Source organism: Neovison vison, chromosome 2 (genome assembly GCF_020171115.1).
Source record: "Neovison vison isolate M4711 chromosome 2, ASM_NN_V1, whole genome shotgun sequence".
Classification (NCBI taxonomy): domain Eukaryota; kingdom Metazoa; phylum Chordata; class Mammalia; order Carnivora; family Mustelidae; genus Neogale; species Neogale vison.
Genome location: NC_058092.1, coordinates 41,730,139 through 41,744,009, shown reverse-complemented (window position 1 = coordinate 41,744,009; position 13,871 = coordinate 41,730,139). Strand labels below are relative to the sequence as shown.

The 13,871-nt window shown below is 40.1% G+C and overlaps 1 protein-coding gene across 2 annotated transcripts in view; it reads left to right on the top strand.

Moving 5' to 3' along the window:
* Nucleotides 1-13,871, top strand: part of NRDC (nardilysin convertase) — a 115,645-nt gene that overhangs the window by 34,665 nt on the left and 67,109 nt on the right. For both annotated transcript variants that reach the window (XM_044238215.1, XM_044238214.1), the window contains exon 2: nucleotides 12,307-12,634. In XM_044238215.1, the coding sequence (XP_044094150.1) occupies nucleotides 12,307-12,634 (328 nt within the window). The remainder of the gene's footprint in view (nucleotides 1-12,306; nucleotides 12,635-13,871) is intronic.

Sequence of the window (13,871 nt, the reverse complement as noted above, 5' to 3'; positions counted from 1 at the left end):
CGTTTAAGGCCCTTATTTCCTTGCTGATCTTTTGCTTGGATGATCTGTCCATTTCAGTGAGGGGAGTGTAAAAGTCCCCTACTATTATTGTATTATTGTTGATGTGTTTCTTTGATTTTGTTATTAATTGGTTTATATAGTAGGCTGCTCCCACGTTGGGGGCATAGATATTTAAAATTGTTAGATCTTCTTGTTGGATAGACACTTTGAGTATGATATAGTGTCCTTCCTCATCTCTTATTATAGTCTTTGGCTTAAAATCTAATTGATCTGATATAAGGATTGCCACTCCTGCTTTCTTCTGATGTCCATTAGCATGGTAAATTCTTTTCCATCCCCTCACTTTATTTTTTTTTTCCTAATTTATTTATTTTCAGAAAAACAGTATTCATTATTTTTTCACCACACCCAGTGCTCCATGCAAGCTGTGCCCTCTATAATACCCACCACCTGGTACCCCAACCGCACACCCCCCAGCCACTTCAAACCCCTCAGATTGTTTTTCAGAGTCCATAGTCTCTCATGGTTCATCTCCCCTTCCAATTTACCCAAAAGCACATACCCTCCCCAATGTCCATAACCCTACCCCCCTTCTCCCAACCCCCCTCCCCCCAGCAACCCACAGTTTGTTTCGTGAGATTAAGAGTCACTTATGGTTTGTCTCCCTCCCTATCCCATCTTGTTTCATGGATTCTTCTCCTACCCACTTAAGCCCCCATGTTGCATCACCACTCCCTCATATCAGGGAGATCATATGATAGTTGTCTTTCTCCGCTTGACTTATTTCCCTAAGCATGATACGCTCTAGTTCCATCCATGTTGTCGCAAATGGCAAGATTTCGTTTCTTTTGATGGCTGCATAGTATTCCATTGTGTATATATACCACATCTTCTTGATCCATTCATCTGTTGATGGACATCTAAGTTCTTTCCATAGTTTGGCTATTGTGGACATTGCTGCTATAAACATTCGGGTGCACGTGCCCCTTTGGATCACTACGTTTGTATCTTTAGGGTAAATTCCCAGTAGTGCAATTGCTGGGTCATAGGGCAGTTCTATTTTCAACATTTTGAGGAACCTCCATGCTGTTTTCCAGAGTGGTTGCACCAGCTTGCATTCCCACCAACAGTGTAGGAGGGTTCCCCTTTCTCCGCATCCTCGCCAGCATCTGTCATTTCCTGACTTGTTGATTTTAGCCATTCTGACTGGTGTGAGGTGATATCTCATTGTGGTTTTGATTTGTATTTCCCTGATGCCGAGTGATATGGAGCACTTTTTCATGTGTCTGTTGGCCATCTGGATGTCTTCTTTGCAGAAACGTCTGTTCATGTCCTCTGCCCATTTCTTGATTGGATTATTTGTTCTTTGGGTGTTGAGTTTGTTAAGTTCTTTATAGATTTTGAACACTAGTCCTTTATCTGATATGTCGTTTGCAAATATCTTCTCCCATTCTGTCAGTTGTCTTTTGGTTTTGTTAACTGTTTCCTTTGCTGTGCAAAAGCTTTTGATCTTGATGAAATCCCAAAAGTTCATTTTTGCCCTTGCTTCCCTTGCCTTTGGCGATGTTCCTAGGAAGATGTTGCTGCGGCTGAGGTCGAAGAGGTTGCTGCCTGTGTTCTCCTCAAGGATTCTGATGGATTCCTTTCTCACATTGAGGTCCTTAATCCATTTTGAGTCTATTTTTGTGTGTGGTGTAAGGAAATGGTCCAATTTCATTTTTCTGCACGTGGCTGTCCAATTTTCCCAGCACCATTTATTGAAGAGGCTGTCTTTTTTCCATTGGACATTCTTTCCTGCTTTGTCGAAGATTAGTTGACCATAGAGTTGAGGGTCTATTTCTGGGCTCTCTATTCTGTTCCATTGGTCTATGTGTCTGTTTTTGTGCCAGTACCATGCTGTCTTGATGATGACAGCTTTGTAATAAAGCTTGAAGTCCGGAATTGTGATGCCACCAACTTTGGCTTTGTTTTTCAATATCCCTTTGGCTATTCGAGGTCTTTTCTGGTTCCATATAAATTTTAAAATTATTTGTTCCATTTCTTTGAAAAAGATGGATGGTACTTTGATAGGAATTGCATTAAATGTGTAGATTGCTTTAGGTAGCATAGACATTTTCACAATATTTATTCTTCCAATCCAGGAGCATGGAACATTTTTCCATTTCTTTGTGTCTTCCTCAATTTCTTTCATGAGTACTTTATAGTTTTCTGAGTATAGATTCTTAGCCTCTTTGGTTAGGTTTATTCATAGGTATCTTATGGTCTGGGGTGCAATTGTAAATGGGATTGACTCCTTAATTTCTCTTTCTTCTGTCTTGTTGTTGGTGTAGAGACATGCAACTGATTTCTGTGCATTGATCTTATATCCTGACACTTTACTGAATTCCTGTATAAGTTCTAGCAGTTTTGGAGTGGAGTCTTTTGGGTTTTCCACATAGAGTATCATATCATCTGCGAAGAGTGATAATTTGACTTCTTCTTTGCTGATTTGGATGCCTTTAATTTCCTTTTGTTGTCTGATTGCTGAGGCTAGGACTTCTAGTACTATGTTGAATAGCAGTGGTGATAATGGACATCCTTGCCGTGTTCCTGACCTTAGTGGAAAAGCTTTCAGTTTTTCTCCATTGAGAATGATATTTGCGATGGGTTTTTCATAGATGGCTTTGATGATATTGAGGTATGTGCCCTCTATCCCTACACTTTGAAGAGTTTTGATCAGGAAGGGATGCTGTACTTTGTCAAATGCTTTTTCAGCATCTATTGAGAGTATCATATGGTTCTTGTTCTTTCTTTTTTTGATGTGTTGTATCACATTGACTGATTTGCGGATGTTGAACCAACCTTGCAGCCCTGTGATAAATCCCACTTGGTCGTGGTGAATAATCCTTTTAATGTACTGTTGAATCCTATTGGCTAGTATTGTGAGAATTTTCGCATCTGTGTTCATCAAGGATATTGGTCTATAGCTCTCTTTTTTGATGGGATCCTTGTCTGGTTTTGGGATCAGGGTGATGTTGGCCTCATAAAATGAGTTTTGGAATTTTCCTTCCATTTCTATTTTTTGGAACAGTTTCAGGAGAATAGGAATTAGTTCTTCTTTAAATGTTTGGTAGAATTCCCCCGGGAAGCCATCTGGCCCTGGGCTTTTGTTTGTTTGGAGATTTTTAATGACTGTTTCAATATCCTTACTGGTTATGGGTCTGTTCAGGCTTTCTAGTTCTTCCTGGTTCAATTTTGGTAGCTTATATGTTTCTAGGAATGCATCCATTTCTTCTAGATTGTCAAATTTGTTGGCGTAGAGTTGCTCATAGTATGTTCTTATAATAGTTTGTATTTCTTTGGTGTTAGTTGTGATCTCTCCTCTTTCATTCATGATTTTATTTATTTGGGTCCTTTCTCTTTTCTTTTTGATAAGTCTGGCCAAGGGTTTATCAATTTCATTAATTCTTTCAAAGAACCAGCTCCTAGTTTGGTTGATTTGTTCTATTGTTTTTTTGGTTTCTATTTCATTGATTTCTGCTCTGATCTTTATGATTTCTCTTCTCCTGCTGGGCTTAGGGTTTCTTTCTTGTTCTTTCTCCAGCTCCTTTAGGTGTAGGGTTAGGTTGTGTACCTGAGACCTTTCTTGTTTCTTGAGAAAGGCTTGTACCGCTATATATTTTCCTCTCAGGACTGCCTTTCTTGTGTCCCACAGATTTTGAACCGTTGTATTTTCATTATCATTTGTTTCCATGATTTTTTTCAATTCTTATTTAATTTCCCGGTTGACCCATTCATTCTTTAGAAGGATGCTGTTTAGTCTCCATGTATTTGTGTTCTTTCCAAACTTCCTCTTGTGGTTGAGTTCTAGCTTCAGAGCATTGTGGTCTGAAAATATGCATGGAATGATCCCAGTCTTTTGATACCAGTTGAGTCCTGATTTAGGACCGAGGATGTGATCTATTCTGGAGAATGTTCCATGTGCACTAGAGATGAATGTGTATTCTGTTGCTTTGGGATGAAATGTTCTGAATATATCTGTGATGTCCATCTCATCCAGTGTATCATTTAAGGCCTTTATATCCCTGTTGATCTTTTGCTTGGATGATCTGTCCATTTCAGTGAGGGGAGTGTAAAAGTCCCCTACTATTATTGTATTATTGTTGATGTGTTTCTTTGATTTTGTTATTAATTGGTTTATATAGTTTGCTGCGCCCATGTTGGTGGCATAGATATTTAAAATTGTTAGATCTTCTTGTTGGACAGACCCTTTGAGTATGATATAGTGTCCTTCCTCATCTCTTATTATAGTCTTTGGCTTAAAATCTAATTGATCTGATATAAGGATTGCCACTCCTGCTTTTTTCTGAGGTCCATTAGCATGGTAAATTCTTTTCCACCCCCTCACTTTAAGTCTGGAGGTGTCTTCGGGTTTAAAATGAGTTTCTTGGAGGCAACATATAGATGGGTTTTGTTTTTTTATCCATTCTGATACCCTGTGTCTTTTGATTGGGGCATTTAGCCCATTAACATTCAGGGTAACTATTGAGAGATATGATTTTAGTGCCATTGTATTGCCTGTAAGGTGACTGTTACTGTATATTGTTTCTGTTCCTTTCTGATCTACCACTTGTAGGCTCTCTCTTTGCTTAGAGGACCCCTTTCAGTATTTCCTGTAGAGCTGGTTTGGTGTTTGCAAATTCTTTCAGTTTTTGTTTGTCCTGGAAGCTTTTAATCTCTCCTTCTATTTTCAATGATAGCCTAGCTGGATATAGTATTCTTGGCTGCATGTTTTTCTTGTTTAGTGCTCTGAAAATGTCATGCCAGCTCTTTCTGGCCTGCCAGGTCTCTGTGGATAAGTCAGCTGCCAATCTAATACTTTTACCATTGTATGTTACAGACTTCTTTTCCCGGGCTGCTTTCAGGATTTTCTCTTTGTCACTAAGGCTTGTAAATTTTACTATTAGGTGACGTGGTGTGGGCCTATTCTTATTGATTTTGAGGGGCGTTCTCTGAACCTCCTGAATTTTGATGCTCGTTCCCTTTGCCATATTGGGGAAATTCTCCCCAATAATTCTCTCCAGTATACCTTCTGCTCCCCTCTCTCTTTCTTCTTCTTCTGGAATCCCAATTATTCTAATGTTGTTTCGTCTTACGGTGTCATTTATCTCTCGAATTCTGCCCTTGTGGTCCAGTAGCTGTTTGTCCCTGTTTTGTTCAGCTTCTTTATTCTCTGTCATTTGGTCTTCTATATTGCTAATTCTTTCTTCTGCCTCATTTATCCTAGCAGTGAGAGCCTCCATTTTTGATTGAACTTCATTAATAGCTTTTTTGATTTCAACTTGGTTAGATTTTAGTTCTTTTATTTCTCCAGAAAGGGCTTTTATATCTCTGGAGAGGGTTTCTCTAATATCTTCCATGCCTTTTTCAAGCCCGGCTATAACCTTGAGAATTGTCATTTTGAACTCTAGAACTGACATATTACCAATGTCTGTATTGATTAGGTCCCTAGCCTTCGGTACTGCCTCTTGTTCTTTTTTTTGTTGTGAATTTTTCCGCCTTGTCATTTTGTCCAGCTAAGAGTATATGAAGGAGCAAGTAAAATACTAAAAGGGTGGCAACAATCCCAGGAAAATATGCTTTAACCAAATCAGAAGAGATCCCAAATCATGAGGGGGGATTTCTCCCCTCTCACGATTGGGTTAGGGATCTCCTCTGATTGGGATCTCCTTTGATTGGGATCTCCCAATCTCTTCTGATTGGGATCTCCCAATCTCTTCTGATTGGGATCTCTTCTGATTTGGGGGTAAAAAGAGGTTCAAAAAGAAAGAAAGAAAAAAAAGAAAAAAAGAATTTAAAAAAAGAGATTGAATTAAAAATTCAATCAAGAATTTAAAAAAGAATTAAGAAAAAAAAAGATTGAAGAGATTAGGATCTCTTCTGATTTGGGGATAAAAAGAGGTTCAAAAAAAGAAAGAAAAAAAAAGAATTAAAAAAAAAGAAAATGAATAAAGAAAAGTATAAAAAAGAAAATATATATATATTAGATAATCTAGTTAAAAAACGTTAAAAAAGAAAAGGGTAAAAGTTATAAAAAATTTTAGCAGAAGAAGAGAAAAAAAATGAAAAAGAAAAAAATTAAATTAACTGCAAGACTAAAAAATCACAGGCAGAAAGCCATGAGTTCCGTGGTTTGTTTTCTCCTCCTCTGGAATTCTGCTGCTCTCCTTGGTATTGAAACTGCACTCCTTGGTAGGTGAACTTGGTCTTGCCTGGATTTCTTGTTGATCTTCTGGGGGAGGGGCCTGGTGTAGTGATTCTCAAGTGTCTTTGCCCCAGGCGGAATTACACCGCCCTTACCAGGGGCTGGGCTGAGTGATCTGCTCGGCTTTGCTTTCAGGAGCTTTTGTTCCCTGAGTGCTTTCCGTAGAGTTCCGGAGGACGGGAATACAAATGGCGGCCTCCTGGTCTCCGCCTGGAGGAGCTGAAAGCCCGGGGCCCAGCTCCCCTGTGCGCCCTCAGCGAACAGCTCCTAGTAACTCGCGTCTGCCTAACCTCCGACCAGTTCAAGGCAACACCGAGCTGTGAGCTTACTGTTGGCTCTGTCTCTGCAGCCGGCTTTCCCGTTCCAATAACCGCAAGCTCTGCGACACTCAGACACCCACGATCCTTCTGTGACCCCACGGGACCTGAGGTCACGCCGACCCCGTGTGGGCCTCGCCCCGGTTTAGCCTCCGGAGCGATGTCCCTCAGCGGAACAGACTTTTAAAAGTCCTGATTTTTGTGCTCCGCTGCTCCGCCGCTTGCCGGGAGTCGGCCCCTCCCCCCGCGGTCTATCTTCCCGTCGCTTTGGATTCACTTCTCCGCCAGTCCTACCTTTCAGAAAGTGGTTGTTTTTCGGTTTCTAGAATTGCTGTTCTTCTTCTCTTCGATCTGCCGGTGGATTTGCAGGTGTTTGCAATCTTTAGATAAGCTCTCTAGCTGATCTCCTGCTAGCTGAGGTAGTCTCAGCCTGCTACTTCTCTGCCATCTTGACTCCTCCATCCCCTCACTTTAAATCTGGAGGTGTCTTCGGGCTTAAAATGAGTTTCTTGGAGGCAACATATAGATGGGTTTTGTTTTTTTATCCATTCTGATACCCTGTGTCTTTTGATTGGGGCATTTAGCCCATTAACGTTCAGGGTAACTATTGAGAAATATGAATTTAGTGCCATTGTATTGCCTGTAACGTGACTGTTACTGTATATTGTTTCTGTTCCTTTCTGATCTACCACTTGTAGGCTCTCTCTTTGCTTAGAGGACCCCTTTCAATATTTCCTGTAGAGCTGGTTTGGTGTTTGCAAATTCTTTCAGTTTTTGTTTGTCCTGGAAGCTTTTAATCTCTCCTTCTATTTTCAATGATAGCCTAGCTGGATATAGTATTCTTGGCTGCATGTTTTTCTCATTTAGTGCTCTGAAAATATCATGCCAGCTCTTTCTGGCCTGCCAGGTCTCTGTGGATAAGTCAGCTGCCAATCTAATATTTTTACCATTGTAAGTTATAGACTTCTTTTCCCGGGCTGCTTTCAGGATTTTCTCTTTGTCACTAAGACTTGTAAATTTTACTATTAGGTGACGTGGTGTGGGCCTATTCTTATTGATTTTGAGGGGCGTTCTCTGAACCTCCTGAAATTTGATGCTCGTTCCTTTGCCATATTGGGGAAATTCTCCCCAATAATTCTCTCCAGTATACCTTCTGCTCCCCTCTCTCTTTCTTCTTCTTCTGGAATCCCAATTATTCTAATGTTGTTTCGTCTTACGGTGTCATTTATCTCTCGAATTCTGCCCTTGTGGTCCAGTAGCTGTTTGTCCCTGTTTTGCTCAGCTTCTTTATTCTCTGTCATTTGGTCTTCTATATTGCTAATTCTTTCTTCTGCCTCATTTATCCTAGCAGTGAGAGCCTCCATTTTTGATTGCACCTCATTAATAGCTTTTTTGATTTCAACTTGGTTAGATTTTAGTTCTTTTATTTCTCCAGAAAGGGCTTTTATATCTCTGGAGAGGGTTTCTCTAATATCTTCCATGCCTTTTTCAAGCCCGGCTAGAACCTTGAGAATTGTCATTCTGAATTCTAGATCTGACATATTGCCAACGTCTGTATTGATTAGGTCCCTAGCCTTCGGTACTGCCTTTTGTTCTTTTTTTTGTGGTGAATTTTTCCACCTTGTCATTTTGTCCAGATAAGAGTATATGAAGGAGCAAGTAAAATACTAAAAGGGTGGCAAAACCCCAGGAAAATATGCTTTAACCAAATCAGAAGAGATCCCAAATCGTGAGGGGAGAGAAAGGGGATAAAAAGAGGTTCAAAAAAAAGAAGGGGAAAAAAGAAAAAAAAAATGAATTAAAAAAAAGAAAATGAAGAAAGAAAAGTATGAAAAAGAAGAAATATATATATTAGATAAACTAGTTTAAAAAAGTTGAAAATGAAAAGGGTAAAAGTTAAAAAAATTTTTTTTAAATTTAAAAAAATTTAAAAAAAATTTAAAAATTTAGCAAAAGTAGAGAAAAAAATGAAAAAAATTACTTTAACTGCAAGACTAAAAAATCACAGGGAGAAAGCCATGAGTTCCTTGCTTTGCTCTCTCCTCCTCTGGAATTCTGCTGCTCTCCTTGGTATTGAAACCGCACTCCTTGGTAGGTAAACTTGGTCTTGGCTGGATTTCTTGTTGATCTTCTGGGGGGAGGGGCCCGGTGTAGTGATTCTCAAGTGTCTTTGCCCCAGGCAGAATTGCACTGCCCTTACCTGGGGCCGGGCTGAGTAATCCACTGGGGTTTGATTTCAGGAACTTTTGTTCCCTGAGCGCTTTCCGTAGAGTTCCGGAGGACGGGAATACAAATGGCGGCCTCCTGGTCTCCGCCCGGAGGAGCCGAGAGCCCGGCGCCCCACTCCTCAGTGCGCCCTCAGAGAACAGCGCCCAGTAATTCCCGTCTGCCTGACCACCGGCCACGCTCCGAGCTCACCGAGCCTGCGGCCGGTTCAATGTAATCCCAAGCTGCGAGCTCACTGTCGGCTCTGTTTCTGCAGTCGGCTTTCCCGTTCCAATACCCGCAAGCTCTGCAACACTCAGACACCCCCGATCCTTCTGTGACCCTGCGGGACCTGAGGCCACGCCGACCCCGCGTGGGCTTCGCCCCGGTTTAGCCTCTGGAGCGATGTCCCTCAGCGGAACAGACTTTTAAAAGTCCTGATTTTTGTGCTCCGTTGCTCCGCCGCTTGCCGGGAGCCGGCCCCTCCCCCGGGGGTCTGTCTTCCCATCGCTTTGGATTCACTTCTCCGCCAGTCCTACCTTTCAGAAAGTGGTTGTTTTTCGGTTTCTAGAATTGCTGTTCTTCTTCTCTTCGATCTGCCGATGGATTTGCAGGTGTTTGCAATCTTTAGATAAGCTCTCTAGCTGATCTCCTGCTAGCTGAAGTAGTCTCAGCCTGCTACTTCTCCGCCATCTTGACTCCTCTCCGGTTTTGTTTACTTTGTTTTTAACAGTTTAACAGGCTGGTAAATTAGGAGCCTTCTTTTTGTTTTCCAGAAGGTGGTACTAGAGTACACCAGAGATAATTTGAAGAGAAGGGCGGGAGGGAGGAAGGAAGGATGGAAGGAAGGAAGGGTAGAAGGAAGGGTAGAAGGAAGGAAGGGTAGAAGGAAGGAAGGAAGTATATACTTAGCATTTGAGTATCCCCACAGCCTGGTAGGAGAATCCTCCAGGAGTCTGTGGGCGGTCTCTTTGCCTAAACCCAGGACACACAACAGGAGACATTCTCTTTCAGTTCTGGTTGTTTGCCTACTTCCCTTTCCTTTCCTTCCCTGCAGTCGTTGCTGTTACTCCTCAGTGCAGTGAGTCTCTCCAGCTCCAGAATTTGCCGTCTGGCACACCTCCACCCACCACCTTGACTCTCTACTTCTGCCAGAAGCGTTGTGCTGTTCTTTTGCTGGACATGCTGACACTAGCTCCCACAGCTTCTCCATGGCCCATTCTACCCACTTTGAGTTAAATGAATGGATGTCTCAGGTTTCCTGGTTTGCTGTGCAGATGCAGTTTTTTTCAGCTATGGAAGTCCAATTAGTTGTAAATGAAAGGGAAGAGAAAAAAGGAACAACTCACTGAGCTGTAGTTCATTATGAACTACAAGTGACCTAAGTAGGTAATTTCCAAACTTTGTTCATCTTGATGAAAGTTTCATCTCAAGTTAAATGTACCTTGCTTTAAGGGCTTTCTGTATTGCTTCCTTCATTCTAACATTCCATGTTTAGCTCTATCATTCTGGATCGTACTGGCTTAATTGAATCATATTTTACTAGAAGTGAATGATAGTCATTTTCCTGCTAGGCTACTAGTCAGTGGGATTTAGTTTTCTTTAAGATGTAGTCACTTTTTTTAAGTCCTTAAAGGAGTTCTGGAAGCTGGTATAAAATATCAAATAAATAAAATATCAAATAAAATATCAAATAAATAAAATATCAAATTGTACCAAAGGGAAGGAACAGAGTTTAAATATATGAAATTTTGTTTTAATATTTAAGCTGACCTGGCTGCTCTGTGTATTGAGTGATATGCTTCTGTTAGGTTGAGTCTTCTGGACTGATAAAATATTTGTAAAGTACTTATAAATTAAAGAAATAGTAAGGGAGGCTGAGTTGTGGGCTTGTTATCTGTTTAAGTTCTAAAATTTGGTTTTTGAACAGGTAAATGTATTTTCATAGTTCAGAATCAAAAAGACAGTGAAGTGTTTCTTTTCTGTTTAGTTACTCAGAAACTGATTAGCTTTTGAGGTTTCCCCTGTGAAGAAACAGCTAGTTTTATTAATGTAAACATAGTGTTGAGGGTGTGTGTATGTATATGTACTTTTTTTTTTAATTGCCTGCTGGATTTTTAAAATTTTTATTTATTTTATTTTTAATAAACATATAATATATTTTTATGCCCAGGGGTACAGGTCTGTGAATCGCTAGGTTTACACATTTCACAACACTCATCATAGCACATACCCTCCCCAATGTCCATAACCCCACCCCCCTTCTACAACCCCCCTCCCCAGCAACCCTCAGTTTGTTTTGTGAGATTAAGAGTCATTTATGGTTTGTCTCCCTCCCAATCCCATCTTGTTTCATTCATTCTTCTCCTACCCCCTTAACCCCCCATGTTGCATCTCCACTTCCTTATATCAGGGAGATCATATGATAGTTGTCTTTCTCCGCTTGACTTATTTCGCTAAGTATGATACCCTCTAGTTCCATCCACGTCATCGCAAATGGCAAGATTTCATTTCTTTTGATGACTGCATAGTATTGCATTGTGTATATATACCACATCTTCTTTATCCATTCATCTGTTGATGGACATCTAAGTTCTTTCCATAGTTTGGCTATTGTAGACATTGCTGCTATAAACATTTGGGTGCATGTCCCCCTTCGGATCACTACGTTTGTATCTTTAGGGTAAATGCCCAGTAGTGCAATTGCTGGGTCATAGGGTAGTTCTATTTTCAACATTTTGAGGAACCTCCATGCTATTTTCCAGAGTGGTTGCACCAGCTTGCATTCCCACCAACAGTGTAGGAGGGTTCCCCTTTCTCCGCATCCTCGTCAGCATCTGTTATTTCCTGAGTTGTTAATTTTAGCCATTCTGACTGGTGTGAGGTGATATCTCATTGTGGTTTTGATTTGTATTTCCCTGATGCCCAGTGATGTGGAGCACCTTTTCATGTGTCTGTTGGCCATCTGGATGTCTTCTTTGCAGAAATGTCTGTTCATATCATCTGCCCATTTCTTGATTGGATTATTTGTTCTTTGGGTGTTGAGTTTGCTAAGTTCTTTATAGATTTTGGACACTAGTCCTTTATCTGATATGTCGTTTGCAAATATCTTCTCCCATTCTGTCAGTTGTCTTTTGGTTTTGTTAACTGTTTCCTTTGCTGTGCAAAAGCTTTTGATCTTGATAAAATCCCAGTAGTTCATTTTTGCCCTTGCTTCCCTTGTCTTTGTACTTTTTTTTTTTATTCTGCTAAGATGATCATTTGTGTTGGTGTGTGTAAAGAGTAGCTGACTCGGGGCACCTGGATGGCTCAGTGGGTTAAAGCCTCTGCCTTCGGCTCAGGTCATGATCTCAGGGTCCTGAGATCCAGCCCTGCATTGGGCTCTCTGCTCAGCAGGGAGCCTGCTTCCCCCCTCCTCTCTCTCTACCTGCCTCTCTGCCTACTTGTGATCTCTCTCTGTCAAATAAATAAATAAAATCTTTAATAAAAAAAAGAGTAGCTGACTCAAAATGTTTTGTGATTTTTTTTTTCTTTCTTTAGATACATCAAATTGCGGAATGGCTTGCAGGCACTTTTGATTTCAGACCTAAGTAATATGGAAGGTAAAACAGGAGATGCAACAGATGATGAAGAAGAAGAAGAGGAGGAGGAAGAAGAAGAGGAAGACGAGGACGATGATGATGACGATGATGATGACGATGATGAGGATTCTGGAGCTGAAATAGAAGATGATGAAGAGGGTTTTGAGGATGAAGAGGAGTTTGATGATGATGATGAACATGATGATGATGATCTTGATACTGAGGATAATGAATTAGAAGAATTAGAAGAGAGGGCAGAAGCCAGAAAGAAAACCACTGAAAAACAGGTGTGAATCATGTCTATAATTATGTCTTTTTTTAATTTGGGAATTCTTTGGGATAATTCCTAAACTCATGTTTTATTTCTTAATGTCAAAAAGTAAGTGTATATTCATTTTTTGATCTTCATTAAAGATCTATTTTGTATGAAAATAATATTTAAAAAACATTTTGCTCTGATTATAAGAGTATAAAAACTTATTATAGAAATGGATGGAAAATTTAAAAAAACATACTCTCAGAAGTAATCACTGGTAATATTTGAGGATTTGTATTATTCTTAGCATGGAGTAGAGGGATAAGAGAGTATATAGCCTTTGGAGAGACTGGAAAAATAAAAGAACAAGGTAGTATAGAATTCTCACCTGGGCCTGTGATTCTGAGAGTCCTCATGGGTAATTTCTGCTTAGTAATTTCATGTGTTTTCATCCCTTTTTATGGGAAAGCACCAAGTAATTTGGAGGAATTGAAATAAAAATGGTCAGTTGAGCTTCACGTAATACATATAGTTGACTGTTGAACAATGTGGGGTTTAGGGGTACCAACCTCCTGTGCAGTTGAAAATCCTTGCATAACCTTTGATTTCCCCTAAAATTTAACTACTAATAGCTTACTGTTCCCTGGAAGACTTGCTGATAGATAGTTGATTCACACATATTTTTTTAAAAAAACATTTATTTGAGACAGAGTATGGGACAGATAGCATGAACAGGGCAGGGGAGCAGAGGGGGAGGGAGAAGCAGGCTCTCCACTGAGCAGGGACCCCAATATGGGGCTCCATCTCAGGACCCTAGGATCATGACCTGAGCTGAAGGCAGATGCATAACATTGAGTCACCTAGGCACTCTGATTATTTTGTATGTTATATGTATTATATGTTATATGTATTATGTACTGTATTCTTAAAATAAAGTGAGCTAGAGAAAAGAAAACATTATGAAGAAAATCATAAGTAAAAGAAAATACATTTACAATGTTGTATTTATTAAAAAACATCCAAGTTAAGTGGGCCTGAGCAGTTCAAACCTGCCTTGTTTAAGGGCTAAGTGTAATAACAATAAATAAATATAACAATAGGGCTTGATAAGGAGAATTTCCCCTCTCTGGACATCTTTTGACGAATGCCTCCATTTTATAGTAGGGAGCACCTATATTAGAGGATAATATTTTTTTGGAGACATTACAGTGGAATTGATCAGCTAATGTTTGTTAAAGCTAGTTTCTTGACTATCAATAATACATTCA